The sequence below is a fragment of the Mizuhopecten yessoensis genome, unplaced genomic scaffold (assembly GCF_002113885.1).
Source record: "Mizuhopecten yessoensis strain PY_sf001 unplaced genomic scaffold, ASM211388v2 scaffold1375, whole genome shotgun sequence".
NCBI lineage: Eukaryota > Metazoa > Mollusca > Bivalvia > Pectinida > Pectinidae > Mizuhopecten > Mizuhopecten yessoensis.
The window spans coordinates 677,548-697,816 of record NW_018404015.1 but is presented as its reverse complement, the minus strand read 5'-3'; the positions used below and the strand labels follow the sequence as shown (position 1 = coordinate 697,816).

Sequence of the window (20,269 nt, the reverse complement as noted above, 5' to 3'; positions counted from 1 at the left end):
AAGACTTGCAAGGCTTTCTCAAGGCTCGCCTGAAAGCAGCATCAGATAACTAGGCCTTACCTTATTTAATAAACGAACAATAGTGGTCCGATCGGTTTGACCGTTTAAACGCAAACGGCCCAGGTGTTACTATAATTTGCACTACGATATTGAATACCCGATACGCAAAACGGAAATGACGACACGGTGTACATGCACATTTCGATCAAGATAATTGAGTCCGAGCTGTACTTTTTCCGGAAGTACGTCACAAAAATGGACGCTGATGACGATGTGTCGAGCCACCTTAAGTGTTACTATTCCTGCGACGGCGGCGTCAACATTAAGTGTTTGCGTTTAAGTTAGTTTCACTGAAAGTATAAGTGCTAGAGCAACCAAGCTTGGACCATAGATGCATCTTAGCTAGTATATCTCAACCCATGTATTAAATGCTGGCTGCGGCCTACCTTTCATAGTCCATTGACTTTGTCAGCTTCTCCAACAACATTGAGTATTTGCGTTTAAGTTAGTTTTTCTGAAACTATGATTGCTAGACCAACCAAACTTGTGCATAGATGGTCAAAGCGAGGCACAATCGAGACATATCAATCCGATTGGCTTGTTATTAAAGATTGTTATTTGTGTTTTAATGAAATGTTTTAATTGTCTACGTCACATATAATTAAGGTGTTTATATATATATATATTTCTTCACATAAGGGGCTTAACAAACATGGCAGTCACTCGAAACCATGACGTCATACGATTGTTTTTTATAGATATATTTTACATTGCACTGTGTGCTATAATATCATGGATTTTAATATTATCAAATGTTTTGCAAAAAAATATTGTCAATCTAGTTTCGTTTCAGACATTAGCTGTTTAAGCCCGTGTTTCGGTACCTGTGTACCAGCCGGAGAAAACCGTACAGTCTGTATTCCTACACTGGCACCCCGCAACATAGATCTCCCAGATAATGGTAGGTTCCATGGTCGAATGTGTTTTTAGAAGTCAATAAGACATAGAAAAGTAATAAAAATATAAGAACAAACTGACTTACCTTGAGTCCTCAACTCACGTGTAGCCACAACATATCCCCTAGAAAACATAGATAAGGTATACACTTTCCTGATATAAGGTTTCTTTTAAAATTAAAAAATTCAAGCGAGCGCAACACATGAGATTGACTAAAATGGATTAAAATGGATTGTAGCTGTGTAACAGTTTGTATCCATATGTGTGAATATAGCTTATCTACAACTGAAAATTTATGAGCTAATTTATTATATGGTAACATCACTTAGCGATACCTAGTGCATAGCGTAATATTAAATATTAAATGTTATCTCCCCTGATTAAAAGAATAGAACTAACTTGAGTTTGTTTGAGATTAACGTCCTGTCCTATATACAGTTATATACAGTTATGGTTATCTAGGGACGAGCAAGGTTTTGTTGGTTGAGAGAACCCCGAGTACCATGAGAAAAAAACACCAACCTACGAGACCGCAACCCAGTGATGGAGGGCTAGTGATAGTAGACGACAAGACCCCCTACCCATTCGGTCATCGCGGCCCCAGAATAATATTATACAGATGTATTGATGATGCATTATTTGTAATGCTAAATTATAAAAATAGTCTATGATTACAGATATCTGCATTGTACCAAGCCACGACGACATCGTTTATGGTCATGTGAAGGAGCTCCGGCCTGGGTCCCGTGTCCCGGGGGGTTCACAGTTCCGGGTACAGTGTCTGCCCGCCCATAGTGTTGTAGGTTCCGACACCGGTATCTGTCGCCGTAGAAACTGGATGGTTATACCCAGGTGTGAGCCAGGTAACTTTAGTTTTTGACTTAAGTTTCGTTTATTCCCAGGGACGTTGCTCGTCAAATTCGGTTAAAAAATGCTAAAATTTCCTCCTTCTAGGTTGATAGCCAATACTTCTCTGACAACAGGACCTTCGAAAATTTATAATATTTACCGCTGTTTACCGTTGACATAACGTATTTAAAGTTATAAACATATTTCCAAAACACGCCAGAATTCATATGTTGCAACAACACATAGACTGCATAGTGTACTATGGCATTTAGTCGTTGACAGATGTGTATGTTTGTGTTTACGACAACTCTGAGTATAGATTGGACAATCAAAAGCGTTTATTATACTTCGCAGACACCAAAGTTTACGGAACACGGAATGGCGGATGGACGATCTTCACCCGATCCGCTAGCTTTTACGTCTACTCCTGGATGACAACTGTCAAGGTCATAGTAGTTGGTGGTGGAGGGGGCGGATACCAATTCTCTAGTCAGGGAGACAGTGCAGGCGACGGTCAAAGGTCAAGGTTCGGGACAGTTACTTCCCTGATTTCAACGGCTGGTGGGGGTAAAGGAGGCACCATGGCGTCAGGTAATATTTCTGTGTTTTAACAGATTTAAAAGTGTTGTTTTTTTTCAATCATTTAAAATCGGGTTTTTTATTTGTTTTCATTTAAATAACAAATTAAGCGGATGAAATAAGAAAATAAAAGTAGTATGAAAATAGAAAACACGTCCGCCAGGGTGTCACAACTGGAAGGAAAAAACTCAAACTTCAACTTAAAATGTTTCTGTTACAAAAATATAAGGATTTACAAAGGAATGAAGAGCTAGATTATAATGGAGGGGGGGGGGGGGGAAACAAATTACTTACACGCATATTAATTGTTTTTGCGTGTTGTTTGAAGTTCGCGAGGCGTTTGATACTAAATTTCGATCAATAACGCACTTTTTTCGAAGGGTTATTCCAGTGGAATTAAACTAAAGTAAGTTGACATTAAATTTGCATCTAACATTGTCATTTTGGATTTTTAACTAATCTGATGTTTGGCTCAGGTGGAGCTGGTGGTGTAGGGGAACGGAATTCCGGTTCCGCCGGAAGTTTCTCTCGTAACACGTGCTCCCGGGGAGGGTCCGTATGGAACTATGTACCGACTAAAGCACACAGCTTGTTCTGTGAAAATGACTACGGACCAGGCAGCTGTTTCTCGAGTAGGTATATGTGGTAGTGTTGGGAATACGAAGATAATTCATAAACGATTTTCGGAAGACCTATCACGAACGATTATCGATTATAATTAGTGCTAAGCGATTTGTGTTAGGTGTGTAGGAAGTGTCATGCTGTGTAAGCTCCCTCTTGCTGTAGGGTGATGGTCAGCTATATGGGGATACCCCACTGGGACCTAGCTGGCCATGGGCTTGACACTTCACCTATGTAGATATTTGTTTTTGTTTTGTAGTTTTAATGTAATATTTCTAATTGATAATAATTGTTTAGAGAATACTGTTGACACCATTTGAATGTACATCATGTGTAGTTTAAGACACAGTTTTTATAATTTTAAACTAGTAAGTAGTTTGGAAGTTGTATTAATTTATCAGTCATTTGTAATGGCTTGAATCTAATAATTCATTATTGTATTCATATCTATATCATAGGTATAAGTTAAATTATATCATTTTTAGCGAGGGAATATCTTCTTTCATATTCAATTGATAAGTTGTTTATATCACTTAGGGTTTTGTATATAAATGAATTTAAACTCCAGTTAGAAACACACCCTTCTGACTGTTAGTAATAGTAGGGTAGTGCAGGGTAGGTGTCTTCACCTAGGTACTGTGTAAGCTTATAAGTTTATCTGGACCCAAAAAACACACTTTGATGATTTCTTTTGAAATGTGTGTAATGGTGAAGTTTATATGTATATGTTGGGATTTCCAATGTATTTTTATAAATACTTGTCCTTGATATTGTTGTTCTGCATGACTGTTACTAATGTGGGGAAATGGAAGAGAAATCATAATCGATTATCGGAAAACCTTTCATGAACGTCAACGATTGTAATCAGAATAAACACATTTTGATAATTTCTTTATACATATGTATTATGTTGACGTATATAGTTAGGTGTTAGGATATGTAATTTGAAAACAAGAGTTGTCTGCTAGAGACCTGTTTATACACGTGAAATTCACACGTTTAGTTTAATCCATTATTAGGAAAACTAGTGTATACCTCATAACCATTAGCAAAGTTACATCGTTGGTAAGTTATCAGTAGAATTGTACAGAAAATAATCAACATTAAATAATTTCAACCGATTAGTTGATTATTGAATTTCACAATCGATTGATTAGAATCGGTTTTGTGATCGTCTGATTCTCGATTATAATCGATAATCGAAACGGAATATAAAATACTTCGTTATATCCTAGATTCATGAATAGATATTACGTATTACACTAGCCTTACACATTATCATACAATTAATGAAACTATTCTAGAAACTATCATTTTGAAAGAGGGTTCGGTTATTAGCTCACCTGCTCGAAAGTGCGGCGTCTGTCGTCTGTCCGTCGTCGTCCGTGTACTTTTCCTTTAAACAACTTCTTCTGAGGAACGAACAGGCATAGAGTCATGATATTTGTCTGAAAGCTACGTTGGTAGGAGCTCAAAAAAATTTGAGAACGAAAATTACCTTCACCTTCTTTCAAGGTCACAGGGGTCAAATATGTCAAACACTTCAAACGACTTCTTCTGAAGAACTGAAAGTTATAGAATCTTCATATTTGGCTGGTGGCTTCCTGGGATAGATCCCAACAAAGTTTGAGAATGAAATTGACCTTGACTTACTTTCAATGTCACAACGATCAAATATTTTAAATTCTTTAAACGACTTCTTCTGAGAACTAAAAGGTATAGAATCTTTAATTTGGCTGATGGATTCCTGGGATAGAGCCCGACAAAGTTTACGAATGAAACTGACTTTGCCTACTTTCAAGGTCACAACGGTCAAATATGTCAAACGCTGCAAACGATTTCTTCTGAAGAATTAAAAGGTATTGAATCTTCATATTTTGCTTGTGGCTTCCTGGGTTAGAGCCCAACTAAGTTGGAGAATGAAAATGAACATGACTCACTTTCAAGGTCACAGCGGTCAAATATGTCAAACTCTTTAAACGATTTCTTCTGAAGAACTAAAATGTATACAATTATAATATTTGGCTGGTGGCTTCCTGAGATAGAGCCTGACTGTTGAGAATGAAAATAACATTGACCTATCTACAAGGTCACAGGGAAAATATGTCAAAACAACTCCTGAAGAAGAACCAACCAGGATACAGGCCCTCTGGATCCTTTTTTTCATATAAGATATGGTTATTATGGAACATATGTGTATGCTTCATTCATTGTAGTCTACGCCTCTGGACACATGAATAACAGACCACGCCATCAATAAATATATTGGAAGTACAGATCAGGGGCCGTATTCCTGAACCCGTTCAAATAATCCAGCTAAGATACCGTGTTCAAGTCCAATGTCTTGATCTATTGAAATAAAGAAATATTGGCCACATGTTGTCAATAATTTGCAAAGAGGTTTGGTGAAGCCGATTACCATTTTCAATTTTTACATTTGACTTTTTTTTACCGTGTCACATGATTGAGGCGTATCACGATACATTATTGTTGAGCAAGGTATCCGTGCTTTAGCATCAACAGGATGTCATGGAGACGGACCCAGGGCAAGACCCGATATTGTTGTGGATAATTACACCCCTACACATTGGATTATTAACATTGCTATACACATGTAGGTGTCATAAAAATAATAATAATAATAAACTTTATTTATTGAGGATACAAAACCTGTTTAACAAAGCTAATCTTCCACAGGGTCCTCTGTTAGCAAAATTGGTTAGTTAAAAGACAAAGTAGTATCACAGCAAATAAATGTACATAAAATAATTGTTGGTCTTACTAAAACAGCAATTCATATCACAGTTATTTCACGACTTTTTTAACGTTTTCTCGATTAGAGGGTATTCCCTGATATGTCTAATGTTTATTGCAGACCACGCCTCCAGTAACGTTAATTCCAGGATAAGGCGAGACTGTCGTATTGATACCACATGCAAAAACTTCGGTGATGGGGCGGAGTCAATAGAGGGCGGGTCTGGTGGAGGAGGCGGATTCTCAAGACCAAGCCGTTTAATCACAGCTTACCGTAACACCCTAATCCCTATTGAGGTTGGGCGTGGCGGGGACCCTTCTTACCCAACAGCAGGAGGGGGCGTGGTCATCATCTGGTGGGGCTGGGACGAGGAATTGAACGACGTAGAAACTGCCAACATAGAAAGGCTCTGTTCTGAAGAACCAGACATTGAACCGTGACTGCCTATTTTCTAACAGATTCCCAACAATAAATCATTATAATCAATATATTTTGTAATTCGTGCTGAAAAAAATCAAACTTTACCCGTTGTAGGCTGTAACGAAGTTTAATGGATTTATTTTCATTATTGTATAATGTATATGCCTGCATTTATACGTTTACTGTGGCAGTACAGATTAAAACAGACATACTAAAAGTATTGACCATTGTTGAACTAAATGTCTAATCGAAAACATTGTTGATACATGTGGAACTTATGTAGGGGAAACCGGAGTGCCTGAAGACAAACCACGTGTTCGGGTAAGTAACCTCATACTGTACACGTTCAATATGTGAATTGAATCCCAGGGCATATAGTGTTACCCATGTCCGTCCCGTCGCGTCCCGTCCCGTCCCGATTCAATGTAAACACTTAGCAACTTCATTCATTGACAGATTTTGGTCAAACTTTATACAAAGGTCAAGTATGAGTATACTTCGGATATCGTTGTATTTCAGGGATCCAAGGTCAAGGCCAAGGTCACACTTGCTATATATAGCAAATCGTCCCGTCCCGATTTAATGTAAACACTTAGCAACTTCATTCTTTGACAGATTTTGGTCAAACTTTATACAAAGGTCAAGTATGAGTATACTTCGGACATCGTTGTATTTCAGGGATCCAAGGTCACACTTGCTATATATAGAAAACCATCAACTGATTCAATTTAAACACTTAGCAACTTCATTCAATATGTTAAGGAGATGGTAATAACATACAGAAAAAGCATATGAATATTAAAATCAAATTTAAGTGTAGTACCTTGTGTGTGTGCATGTTTCAGGGTATCAAGATCAAAGTGGTTGTAACTTTTAAAAGAACACTGAAACTAATTTCACATGGCAGCGGGGGCATTCATGTCTTACAGACATTTTCTAGTTTTATAATGAAATCATTTGTTTTGGTGTCACAATATCTGTTGCTGTTATTTTGCATCACCTAAACTACAGATTGTGTCTGTTGTCATTTCTACTTTACGTAGCACCATCAAAATAAGAAACTAAAACAATTATATCTGTATATAAAGGTTATCTGTTAAAACTACTGTTAGAACTCAGCGCTTTTCGCGCTTTAGATAACGATCTCAATTACCATATCTTTTTTTAATTATACATTGAGGGTGCGCCAATTAATCATCAAACACATCTATTAAAATTTGATAAAGTTCAATGATGCGCTAATTTTGAATTTGCTAAAATTAGTATGTAAAAGTGTTTCTACCTTTCTTTATTTACCTGTCAGTTTCTTAAATCAAAAACTGTCTTTTTTGAATTGTCTGAAATTGTTTTTAAGTTGCGTATGTATATAAATCAGTAATCAATTTATGTTCCTGTTTATACGATCGATGAAAGAAAATAAAGAAAAGTAGTGTATGTACTTTTGCAAAGTAAGTATATCTTCACAAGTATCATAGTGTGTATTCTTCGTACTAGAAAGCCACGCGGGATTTGGTTCCTTGGTAAATGACGTCACAACAAAACCACCAGGTGTATAATTGTATAATACAAAAAGACACAATAACGATAAAAGCATAAGTTTTAATAGTTTTTAGTCAAAGAGTTCTTGCAATCGACATTTGTGTCATCTTCTAAAACAATATAATATGCTTACATTGATAAAAATATAGGATTCCTAAAATGTCAGATTGTTCTATTTAATAGTGAAAAACAATCAAACTGCAACACCCCGTTAAACATGAACACTTGTCATTGAACAAGCCGGATATACATCATGTATTTGCCTCCTTTATTAGTACATCATTTATTTAATCAAACTCCTGTAGACGTTTCACCTTTGTATGTAATTTATATATGCCTTTCAAGCATTATTGAGTTTAAACAATCGTGTTTTAACGCTTAAAGCGTTTCAATGACTACGACTTAAATATAGAGGTTCTAATAAAGGTTGCGTATATATCGGATACATCCGGGAAAATAACGGATAGTCAGTAAAATGGGGTCGCTAATCTGGTACTGAAAAATTGGTTGATACTACATGTGGAACATAAATCAATTCAATGCTAGAAGACATCTTTGTCTGAAAATGTGTTGTCAACGATCAAAAAAGTTCCAGATGTTTTCATAAATAATCCACGTTTCACTTATAGCATACGTAATGATTTAGTTTGATCAAACAAATGTCTTTTACAATTTTGAATGGAATTTTTAAAACTTAATCATTCAAAACTGATTGAATATAAAGTACAAGTAATGTATAGGTGTTATCTATGAAAATCCAACAAGTGAATACAACAGGCCAAGGATATTCAAACCAGGTTAATTATATTTATTAAAACAATGATGTAATTATAAATTATCTAATTCAACAAGCGAAAAAATATCATTTGCGGATTAAAGCAGCTTTTATGCAAACAAAACAAAAACGAAAACGGTTAACTTTTACTAAATATCAAATAACAAATTAAAATAAATAGTAAGTGTTGACGGAATTAAAAAAAGCACAAATAGTCAAATGCAACTACTGTTATCACTTCTAACATAATAAATGAACGTACGTACAAAGTATCATATCAATGTATGTTTGTACTGCAATGAATCATAGGCTTTTACTTCAAAAGAAACCGTGCTTCAGCGCCAGATTTCATAAAGTGAAACTATTATCCATTTCTAACTTTCATAAAAGATCATAAAGAATCATAACAATCTCGAGAGACAATTACTCCAAATTCTTATACAAACGTCTCCTCGTCGAACCATTTTTTTTGTGAATACAACAGATATTGAATGAAAATAGAACTGTTTTATCGTTTCTTATCTTTTGATAACAGGATCCATATGTGTTGATCGATTTAGGGATGTTATGTTTTATGAATAGAGTATAATAATTTGATTGATATGAAGATAATATTTAATTATAAATGCTCGTGAGAGATTTGATAGTTTAACATAAGAAACAAAAAGCCCGTTTATTCAATTGCCCCACTGACGTTTTGTACTTTCTATCCGTAGTTATTGGGTCTTTGCAACCAGCCAATATCTTTCTCAACGCGGTTCGTAAATCGTTATCCGTGGTTTCTGTCTTAACTACTTTCGGAGCATACATGTACAGCCAGTGCTGCTATTTCGGCACTCACAGCAAGCATTCAACAGTTCTAAGATGAAATGCTTATTATTCTTAACGTAGTAGTATAAAAATAATGATAATTGTATCAAGACTAAAATAATATATAAAAATAAAGTTTATGAAAAAACTCTACTGTATTTTTGTACAATTTGGAATATTTTTTTCCGGATAGCTTTTTCTAACATTTTCCTTCAAGGAAATAAAGAAAAACTTTTCTTGACATTTGAACATAAAACAATATACCATAATAAAAAATATGACTATGTTTAAACAAAATAAATTGTTTGAAGGACGGTGTACACTTTATATATAACCCACCGTTATAGATGTATATTTGGATCAATCTCGCAAAATACGCAAATTTCAAATAAATATAAATATTCAGCAAATTCATAAAGGTTGATCTGCACTTTGATAGAAACCATTTGGATTTTGTAAATACCATGGTTTTGATATGGGAAAACAAAGATAAATTGCGTTTTTATATATCAAGTCATGGGGGGATTATAGATGGATCTACGGACTTAAGGTCCATACAGCACTCTATCCCAAATACAAAAGGTTAAATGTTAAGTAGTGTCTGATACATCAAAATTAAAACAACATCGCTTCGAATTGTATTGCAGACTTTTTATGACTTCGAGATATGAAATCTAAAGTAAAGGAGTACCAACAAGTTAGGCTATAGTATTACAAAAATATCTATTGTAAAATATTCGTTTAAGCCCATTTAAAAAGAAATATTTCATTAAATCATTTATTTGTTTTTTGAAACCACATGTTGCCATGCATTTAACGGAATTGTGGTTGTTCGAAACTTGAACAGAAAGAAATAAAAACGAAACAAGACAATAGCAGGGTTCGAACTGGGAACGTTTACAAAGCTGACATTTTACCGATGTTGTCATACAGGCATTATACAACCACAGTATCTAAATTATTGTCAAGTTTATAGGTCAAAAAGGATATGAAAAATTGACTTGAAGTCACTTTAAGCCAGAAAAATGCATTTCAAATGTTTCATCTCCACCAACTCCGAATGGAACTCCTTATAGCAGCTACACTGATGCAGTGTCACTCTTTACCTTAACACATATTTTAGCTCGTGCAAATATTTTCTATACTTATAAAGCAAATCCCAAAACAACATATCGATTACCATATCACACATACAACGTTATTCCGTCTTTTCGTATTGCAGAGTGTACCTCTTGTGAGCAGGTATTGACTGTTACGTCATAATTTTGTGTGAGAAAATTACGTCGTTTTCTCAAACATTTATGACGTTAATCTCACAAACAAATGACGTAATAATCAATACCTGCCCGCAAGAGCAGATAACTCTGCAATACGAAAAGACGGAATACCGAAGGAAGATCTGAAAAGTAGTGCTGGTAACATGCCTGTTCATTATGCATAAAAATGGTTGGACGAATCCGACAACGATATAAACAAACTAACAAAAAATAAACAAAAACAATAAACAAATAGTTCATCTATTTCAAACTAATGGTAAATACACAACAAAATGTATTTATCAATTGGATTAAAATGTTCAATACAACGAGTTCAATAACTGTCACCAATAATGGACGGAATTTTAAGCAAACTGTTTAAAGGTCTGTTACTCACTAAACACAAACAAAATAACGTCTATTAAACGTGTGATTCAGGAAATAATTCATTCTGATGTATATTATTATACATAAGACCTTATAGTTTGCACGTTTATCACGTAAACTGGTGTTTTCCAGAATCACTTCAGAAAATTCGTTATAAGCAATGATTCATATTTTTTCTAAAGTTTATTTTTTAAATCAATAAAATATTTTCAGATTATAATGTGAAATGCAAAACGCTATAGTTTTACGAAAATTGATTTTGCGAGATATTTATATGAAAGCAAAATATATGTCGTTGAAAATGAACGCTTTCCGTGGGGGGGGGGGGGGGGGGGGGGGCACTTTTTTATTTAAATTTGATGTTGCTGTTAAAACAGGACTATGCATGGTTGCAGTCAAATGCACGTTCGAACCACAAAAAAAATAATAAAACAATTGGGTACAGTTATATAAGCTTTACTCAATGAGAGGATTTTAATCCTTAATTGAAATTTTATAATTATCCCGGACTGCATTCTCGATTAATCTATTTTTTTAAATTATGAATGTACATATCGTCTTTAATCAAAGACTCTGATTGTATAACACACATTTCATTGCGCTAGAGTAGAGTACAGCCCACCAAGATGGAACTTTTAAGATTATAAAAAAGATCGACTCTGTATTTCAATAGCAAGAAAGTATGAGGATTACACTGAGGAAATAAAGAAAAAAATTGTGGAAATAGTTTTAAGATATGTTTAAATTAAAAACTTCAATTAAAAAGAAAAGAAGAAAAAAACCCAGGATTTATCACATGTTTTAGCGGTGTCAGGTTATATAACCATCGTCATGATGATAGAAAGAGTAAAGCATAAAAATAGGAACAGATATCTAGGTAACAAAGTAACAACGTGATAATCACGTGACAACATGGAAACGAGGCCAGCTCACATCACATGTAATTACAATCAAATACAATTTTAAACGAACAGAAATATTTTGTATAAGTGTATGCGCTAAGATGTGCAATTAAACTTAAACATTATACATAATTTAAAATTGTTATAATCAAATACTTAACGTAGACCTTAGAAATCAGACGGACTAAAGAGAGGTCTAGGAGGCTAATGGTAGAAACAGCAGGGTTCCGATTTCCGGAATCAGAAACCTTTTGGAGTTCCTCCCAACAACATTTAACTTCACCGTATAAAATGATTTACAAGTACATCATCATGTTCAACTTTATGAAAGCAATACGATTCAAACCCATTGACACATTGTGTTTTCATTTTAGAGTATCGTTCAAATGATTGTTTTAATTATTGACGTAATCTATTGTTCCGATCGTAGTACAAACAGCATTCAAGGACTCGCAAACTAAATCAGCCAATCAGCAAGTGTTTCATACGATTGTAATCCCTACCTGAATTTTGTTCCGGTTCAATACAGCGCATCTGCGTAATTCAAATATGTAAATATTGACATAATTTTATTGAATATGATCTACAGATATTAAAGTTCAGACAAATGTATTGGTTTAGTAGACTTTATTATGTGATGGCGTATAACATATAAAAAATGATTTAGGTGTGCGAGTCCTTAAGCAGCAGCATCCACTAAATTAGGTATGACAACATATGTTTATCATAAAATAATTAACTTTACTTCATATCACGGTGAAATAATGTGAACATAGTTATTTCTGCGGACTCAAATTATCGCGTTATATCCAAAACTTTAAACAGATAAACGCATTGATGAATTGGTGCACTCTAAAAGCATGTAATAGGAATCGATATACAGAAAGTTGAATCATAATCATAATTTAGCTTAATATTGAAATCACGGAAAGCACTAGAATTAGAATACCGGTAACTGTACCTGATTATCTATGACCAAAGCTGTGTGTTTGTCTGACAGTAATCACTAGCAGTCTGAATAATTACGATTCCACTGATAGGAGGTAGAATTCAACACAGAGAAATCTAGATGGCGAAACTATTATGATTTACATTTAAAACAAATACTAACAGTAACAATACACAAACAATTCACGTGTATTTTAAGCCAATGCTTTGTAACAGTATACAAACTCTTAAAGTCGGCTATAACGTTTCTGGTCGGATATTACGTATCTGGTCGGATATTACGTTTCTGGTCGGATATTACGTATCTGGTCGGATATTACGTATCTGGTCGGATATTACGTATCTGGTCGGATATTACGTATCTGGTCGGATATTACGTATCTGGTCGGATATTACGTATCTGGTCGGATATTACGTATCTGGTCGGATATTACGTATCTGGTCGGATATTACGTATCTGGTCGGATATTACGTATCTGGTCGGATATTACGTATCTGGTCGGATATTACGTATCCGGTCGGATATTACGTATCTGGTCGGATATTACGTATCTGGTCGGATATTACGTATCTGGTCGGATATTACGTATCTGGTCGGATATTACGTATCTGGTCGGATATTACGTATCTGGTCGGATATTACGTATCTGGTCGGATATTACGTATCTGGTCGGATATTACGTATCTGGTCGGATATTACGTATCTGGTCGGATATTACGTATCTGGTCGGATATTACGTATCTGGTCGGATATTACGTATCTGGTCGGATATTACGTATCTGGTCGGATATTACGTATCCGGTCGGATATTACGTATCTGGTCGGATATTACGTATCCGGTGGGATATAAAGTATCTGGTCGGATATTACGTATCCGGTCGGATATTACGTATCTGGTTGGATATTACGTATCCGGTCGGATATTACGTATCTGGTCGGATATTACGTATCCGGTCGGATATTACGTAACATCGCTAGAGTTACAATGTTAATATTTGTGGTACAATTTACCTCGAACATGATTATTATACAATCCAAACTAATGTTGTTTTTATGACTTTCAAAATTATATCAAATTCTTTTCATCTCGTTAAATTCACTCTAATTGTTCTTATTCTATATGAAGATATTTTAATATACACCGACTTTCTTTGGAATACAATGAACTTTATAAATGTAATAAATTGTCATGTGAAAAATGCTTGCAATTGCCTTACCTTTTGTACACGGCTATGAACAAAGCGCATTTTAATAAAATTTGGAAAGCATGAGGTGAAAGGTCACATGGAAGAGATTTGCTAGAGATAAACAAAGCATTTAAAAATAGATATCGCCAATGTATTTTTAGATAATGTCATCCAAACGAAATTTAGTTTTGCTCTGTTACTCTTGATAAACTTCCGCTGGTAACGAGTCCAATTTATATGTGTAAACCGGCACAACACGCAACTACTTAATTACGAAAATATTTTTCTTAGTTCAAAGGTCTCTTTAATTCAGATATAATGAATCGATCTAAAAAGCAGTTATCAATTGATCCGTTGAAAATACCTTCATTGTCTTCAGCAACTTAGTTTTAATATTTGTGAATGTGAAATTCTAATAATATTTTCAAAAAAACAATAAAAAACCAAAGACAGTTTAGTTTCCCAGGTCTGTAGAGACTTCACTAATCATCCCATCGGTTCCTTTTGCGGTTATGTTGATTACGTGACGTAGAACTGCCAACTCGATTTTGTTTCCCGTCCATTATGACGCAGATACCAAAAACAATAAGCATGATCTGAAAAGATGAATGTGATACACTCTTAATATGTGTGTAACATTTTCCATTCGTAGTGTTTTTTTCATTATATCAAAGTGGATAAGATTATTGCAATGATTGTATTAAATGAGAAACACCAAGACATGCAAAAATGTGTATCTTCAATAAGATCCAGCAGTTTGGAAAGGTGTGAAATCAAAGTTTTACTTCAAACACAAACAATGTATGACTCAGTCATACCTTGACAATTTTTTATGCGTACAGTTTCGTGTATAAAGTAAAACTTTGACAATGCAACAATTTGATTTGTGTTAAATATTTGGAATGCTTGTAAGGCATTATATAATTTATCAATCCATAATCTTCTTTCTCTAAATGCATGCAACTGAAATGTCTTCATGTTACAATGAACTATGACGTCATTGTTCAGCATTATGACGTCACTACACGTAAAGCTCTACTGGCGTTTTGTTGGTATTTCTAATCAATCCGAACACAAATCGTCAGTTATTATTATGATTTAAATGTTTCTGCTATACACTTTTTTATCATCATAGAAAATATGAAAAATATCGATTCAAATATGATGAAATGGAACGTTGTGGTAACTAAATGAAAACTAATTTGCCAAGAAACGTGAATGCTATCTAAAGTTCATATAAAGGATAACGTTAGAATAGAGCACAACATGATAACTGCATCAATTCCGAGTTACAAATATATATCAAAATATATATACATGTAAACTAACACCAACCAGGCCTTCCCAAATACAGTTTTTCCATTTTACTCTGATTAATTTACTATATTGGATAAATCTTGAATATATTTCATAAGTTTCCTTGCTGTTTACCAATTTGACAAAATATTTAAACACAAAAAACAAAATCTTCAGTGTTTGTTCAGATTTGTTTACGCAAAAAAATAAATCTTTGTTGAATGGTCAAAGAAGATATTGTGAAGATTCTAAAAAAAGATATGGACTGTTAAAAAAATGATTTTGAATTCTTTTTGTAGTTAAATCTGACCGAAGATTTTGTTCGTGAAATCGGGGTCTGGACTAACAGCTTACCTGAAAAAGTCCCATGCCTGCAAATATGCCCGCCATGAGGCCAACGTTTCCAAGTGCCAAGTCCCAGATACTGTCAAAACAGCCCTGAAACAGCAATATAAGGTAATATGATAATAGCAATACTGTCTTGTTATCTCGAGCTATACAATCGTTTTTGTCGACTTACACAGGTGCTGCATATAGATATTTGAACCAATAAACAAGCAAACTAGAATTGCACTCGTTTGTTAACTTCGTTTTAAAAGGGAGCTGATATATTACAAACAAGAGGCCCAGGGGCCTTAATAGCTCACCTGGTATTTTAATTTTCAATGAAAAACCTGCTGAGTATCATACAGATTATCAAAGGAGTACAAGAAACAAAGTTGCAAGAAGAACCAAATAAAAATCTGTTTTGGTGGGAAAGACACCAAGAAAATGAGTTTCCATGTTATGTCCCAATATTCCTCTACTTCTCCTATTGGGCCTCACATGCACCATTTTATACAAATTAAACAAATTGAGTTTTTTTCCCCTAAGCATGCTTCAGACCACATTTAGTTTAAATCCCTTCATTTGTACAGAAGGGAAAATATTTCCTTCGGGCCAGGTGAGCTAAAAAACACCAGGGGCCTTGTTCATGAAACCCGTTCTCATGCTCAAACACAGGTTATGGGCTTAAGCTCTTGTTCCGGTGATTAATTAATGAAAGTCCACATTTTCTCAATGATTTCAAATAATTCTAGAGATAATAAAAGCTGAATATTGTTTTCAATATTTATACTTAACCATTTTGCCGTGTCACATGATTTAGGCGAGATGCAAGAAAATTAGTTTGAGTAAAATAATCATGCTCAAACATAAATTCTGTGCATAGACCAAATCAACTGTAAGTAGCTTAAATCATGACATACCGCCAGGAAGTCAATCGTTAACATTTAAATTCATGTAGTATTCTGCTTCAAGTATCTTCAAAAGTCCTAAACATGATAGAATACATGTTATTTGTGACTGAAGTATATGCGAACAAAAACAATGGACTTGAGCACAGAATCTGAGTTTAAACATGAGAACGGTTCCATGAGTACGGACCCAGGAAAACCAGGATAAGAATAATGCAGACACCAAAACAAAAGGAATCCAATAAGAAAATTGACTTGGGCACAAGATCTGAGTTTGAGCAGGAAGAGAGACAACAAGAACCAGAGACATAAAAACAAGGGAAGACAACTACAGAAACCGATCGAAGCGACGTTGAAACTGGAGGAAATATTTGCCCTATTTTTTGTTTTGTTTTTGTTTTAGTGTAACGGCCCGCCAACAACCATGGTCATGAATGGCCAGAATAGCATTTTATTTTTATCGGGTGACCATTTGAGGTACCTTAATCAAAATTGTATAAAACCCCGTGTATCTTATAAAATGCAGAAACAAGACATAAGGTGACATCAAAACACGAAAAAAGGCAGAAACAAGACATTAGGTGACATCAAAACACGAGAAAAGGCAGAAACAAGACATTAGAGAAACAAGACATATGGTGACATCAAAACACGAGAAAAGGCAGAAACAAGACAGAAGGGGACATCAAAACACGAGAAAAGGCAGAAACAGGCCATTAGGTGACATCAAAACACGAGAAAATGCAGAAACAGGACATAAGGTGACATCAAAACACGAGAAAGATAGAAACAAGACATAAGGTGACAACAAAACACGAGAAAGATAGAAACAAGACATATGGTGACATCAAAACACGAGAAAAGACAGAAACAAGACATAACGTGATATCAAAACACGAGAAAAGGCAGAAACAAGACATAAGGTGACATCAAAACACGAGAAAAGGCAGAAACAAGACATAAGGTGACATCAAAACACGAGAAAAGGCAGAAACAAGACATAAGGTGACATCAAAACACGAGAAAAGGCAGAAACAAGACATAAGGTGACATCAAAACACGAGAAAAGGCAGAAACAAGACATAAGGTGACATCAAAACACGAGAAAAGGCAGAAACAAGACATAAGGTGACATCAAAACACGAGAAAAGGCAGAAACAAGACATAAGGTGACATCAAAACACGAGAAAAGGCAGAAACAAGACATAAGGTGACATCAAAACACGAGAAAAGGCAGAAACAAGACATAAGGTGACATCAAAACACGAGAAAAGGCAGAAACAAGACATAAGGTGACATCAAAACACGAGAAAAGGCAGAAACAAGACATAAGGTGACATCAAAACACGAGAAAAGGCAGAAACAAGACATAAGGTGACATCAAAACACGAGAAAAGGCAGAAACAAGACATAAGGTGACATCAAAACACGAGAAAAGGCAGAAACAAGACATAAGGTGACATCAAAACACGAGAAAAGGCAGAAACAAGACATAAGGTGACATCAAAACACGAGAAAAGGCAGAAACAAGACATAAGGTGACATCAAAACACGAGAAAAGGCAGAAACAAGACATAAGGTGACATCAAAACACGAGAAAAGGCAGAAACAAGACATAAGGTGACATCAAAACACGAGAAAAGGCAGAAACAAGACATAAGGTGACATCAAAACACGAGAAAAGGCAGAAACAAGACATAAGGTGACATCAAAACACGAGAAAAGGCAGAAACAAGACATAAGGTGACATCAAAACACGAGAAAAGGCAGAAACAAGACATAAGGTGACATCAAAACACGAGAAAAGGCAGAAACAAGACATAAGGTGACATCAAAACACGAGAAAAGGCAGAAACAAGACATAAGGTGACATCAAAACACGAGAAAAGGCAGAAACAAGACATAAGGTGACATCAAAACACGAGAAAAGGCAGAAACAAGACATAAGGTGACATCAAAACACGAGAAAAGGCAGAAACAAGACATAAGGTGACATCAAAACACGAGAAAAGGCAGAAACAAGACATAAGGTGACATCAAAACACGAGAAAAGGCAGAAACAAGACATAAGGTGACATCAAAACACGAGAAAAGGCAGAAACAAGACATAAGGTGACATCAAAACACGAGAAAAGGCAGAAACAAGACATAAGGTGACATCAAAACACGAGAAAAGGCAGAAACAAGACATAAGGTGACATCAAAACACGAGAAAAGGCAGAAACAAGACATAAGGTGACATCAAAACACGAGAAAAGGCAGAAACAAGACATAAGGTGACATCAAAACACGAGAAAAGGCAGAAACAAGACATAAGGTGACATCAAAACACGAGAAAAGGCAGAAACAAGACATAAGGTGACATCAAAACACGAGAAAAGGCAGAAACAAGACATAAGGTGACATCAAAACACGAGAAAAGGCAGAAACAAGACATAAGGTGACATCAAAACACGAGAAAAGGCAGAAACAAGACATAAGGTGACATCAAAACACGAGAAAAGGCAGAAACAAGACATAAGGTGACATCAAAACACGAGAAAAGGCAGAAACAAGACATAAGGTGACATCAAAACACGAGAAAAGGCAGAAACAAGACATAAGGTGACATCAAAACACGAGAAAAGGCAGAAACAAGACATAAGGTGACATCAAAACACGAGAAAAGGCAGAAACAAGACATAAGGTGACATCAAAACACGAGAAAAGGCAGAAACAAGACATAAGGTGACATCAAAACACGAGAAAAGGCAGAAACAAGACATAAGGTGACATCAAAACACGAGAAAAGGCAGAAACAAGACATAAGGTGACATCAAAACACGAGAAAAGGCAGAAACAAGACATAAGGTGACATCAAAACACGAGAAAAGGCAGAAACAAGACATAAGGTGACATCAAAACACGAGAAAAGGCAGAAACAAGACATAAGGTGACATCAAAACACGAGAAAAGGCAGAAACAAGACATAAGGTGACATCAAAACACGAGAAAAGGCAGAAACAAGACATAAGGTGACATCAAAACACGAGAAAAGGCAGAAACAAGACATAAGGTGACATCAAAACACGAGAAAAGGCAGAAACAAGACATAAGGTGACATCAAAACACGAGAAAAGGCAGAAACAAGACATAAGGTGACATCAAAACACGAGAAAAGGCAGAAACAAGACATAAGGTGACATCAAAACACGAGAAAAGGCAGAAACAAGACATAAGGTGACATCAAAACACGAGAAAAGGCAGAAACAAGACATAAGGTGACATCAAAACACGAGAAAAGGCAGAAACAAGACATAAGGTGACATCAAAACACGAGAAAAGGCAGAAACAAGACATAAGGTGACATCAAAACACGAGAAAAGGCAGAAACAAGACATAAGGTGACATCAAAACACGAGAAAAGGCAGAAACAAGACATAAGGTGACATCAAAACACGAGAAAAGGCAGAAACAAGACATAAGGTGACATCAAAACACGAGAAAAGGCAGAAACAAGACATAAGGTGACATCAAAACACGAGAAAAGGCAGAAACAAGACATAAGGTGACATCAAAACACGAGAAAAGGCAGAAACAAGACATAAGGTGACATCAAAACACGAGAAAAGGCAGAAACAAGACATAAGGTGACATCAAAACACGAGAAAAGGCAGAAACAAGACATAAGGTGACATCAAAACACGAGAAAAGGCAGAAACAAGACATAAGGTGACATCAAAACACGAGAAAAGGCAGAAACAAGACATAAG

The 20,269-nt window shown here is 35.3% G+C and overlaps 2 protein-coding genes across 5 annotated transcripts in view; one reads left to right on the top strand and one right to left on the bottom strand.

Annotated features, from left to right (window-relative positions):
* LOC110460449 (low-density lipoprotein receptor-related protein 5-like) overlaps positions 1 to 15,666 on the top strand; it is a 43,344-nt gene extending 27,678 nt beyond the window's left edge. The window contains exons 22-27 of one of the 2 annotated variants that reach the window (XR_002464017.1): positions 854 to 961; positions 1,635 to 1,820; positions 2,161 to 2,397; positions 2,862 to 3,017; positions 5,882 to 6,502; positions 15,582 to 15,666. Coding sequence is in view for 1 of the 2 variants with exons in the window: in XM_021513354.1 (XP_021369029.1) it covers positions 854 to 961; positions 1,635 to 1,820; positions 2,161 to 2,397; positions 2,862 to 3,017; positions 5,882 to 6,201 (1,007 nt within the window). In the remaining variant the exon portion in view is untranslated. Of the gene's footprint in view, positions 1 to 853; positions 962 to 1,634; positions 1,821 to 2,160; positions 2,398 to 2,861; positions 3,018 to 5,881; positions 6,606 to 15,581 lie in introns of those variants that run through there. The other variant, XM_021513354.1, reaches the window with a different exon arrangement.
* LOC110460452 (CD63 antigen-like) overlaps positions 11,291 to 20,269 on the bottom strand; it is a 56,533-nt gene continuing 47,554 nt past the window's right edge. For all 3 annotated transcript variants that reach the window (XM_021513374.1, XM_021513392.1, XM_021513383.1), the window contains exons 6-7: positions 15,637 to 15,720; positions 11,291 to 14,582 (exon numbers count right to left, since the gene is read on the bottom strand). In XM_021513374.1, coding sequence (XP_021369049.1) covers positions 14,469 to 14,582; positions 15,637 to 15,720 — 198 coding nt within the window. In that variant the 3' untranslated portion in view covers positions 11,291 to 14,468. The remainder of the gene's footprint in view (positions 14,583 to 15,636; positions 15,721 to 20,269) is intronic.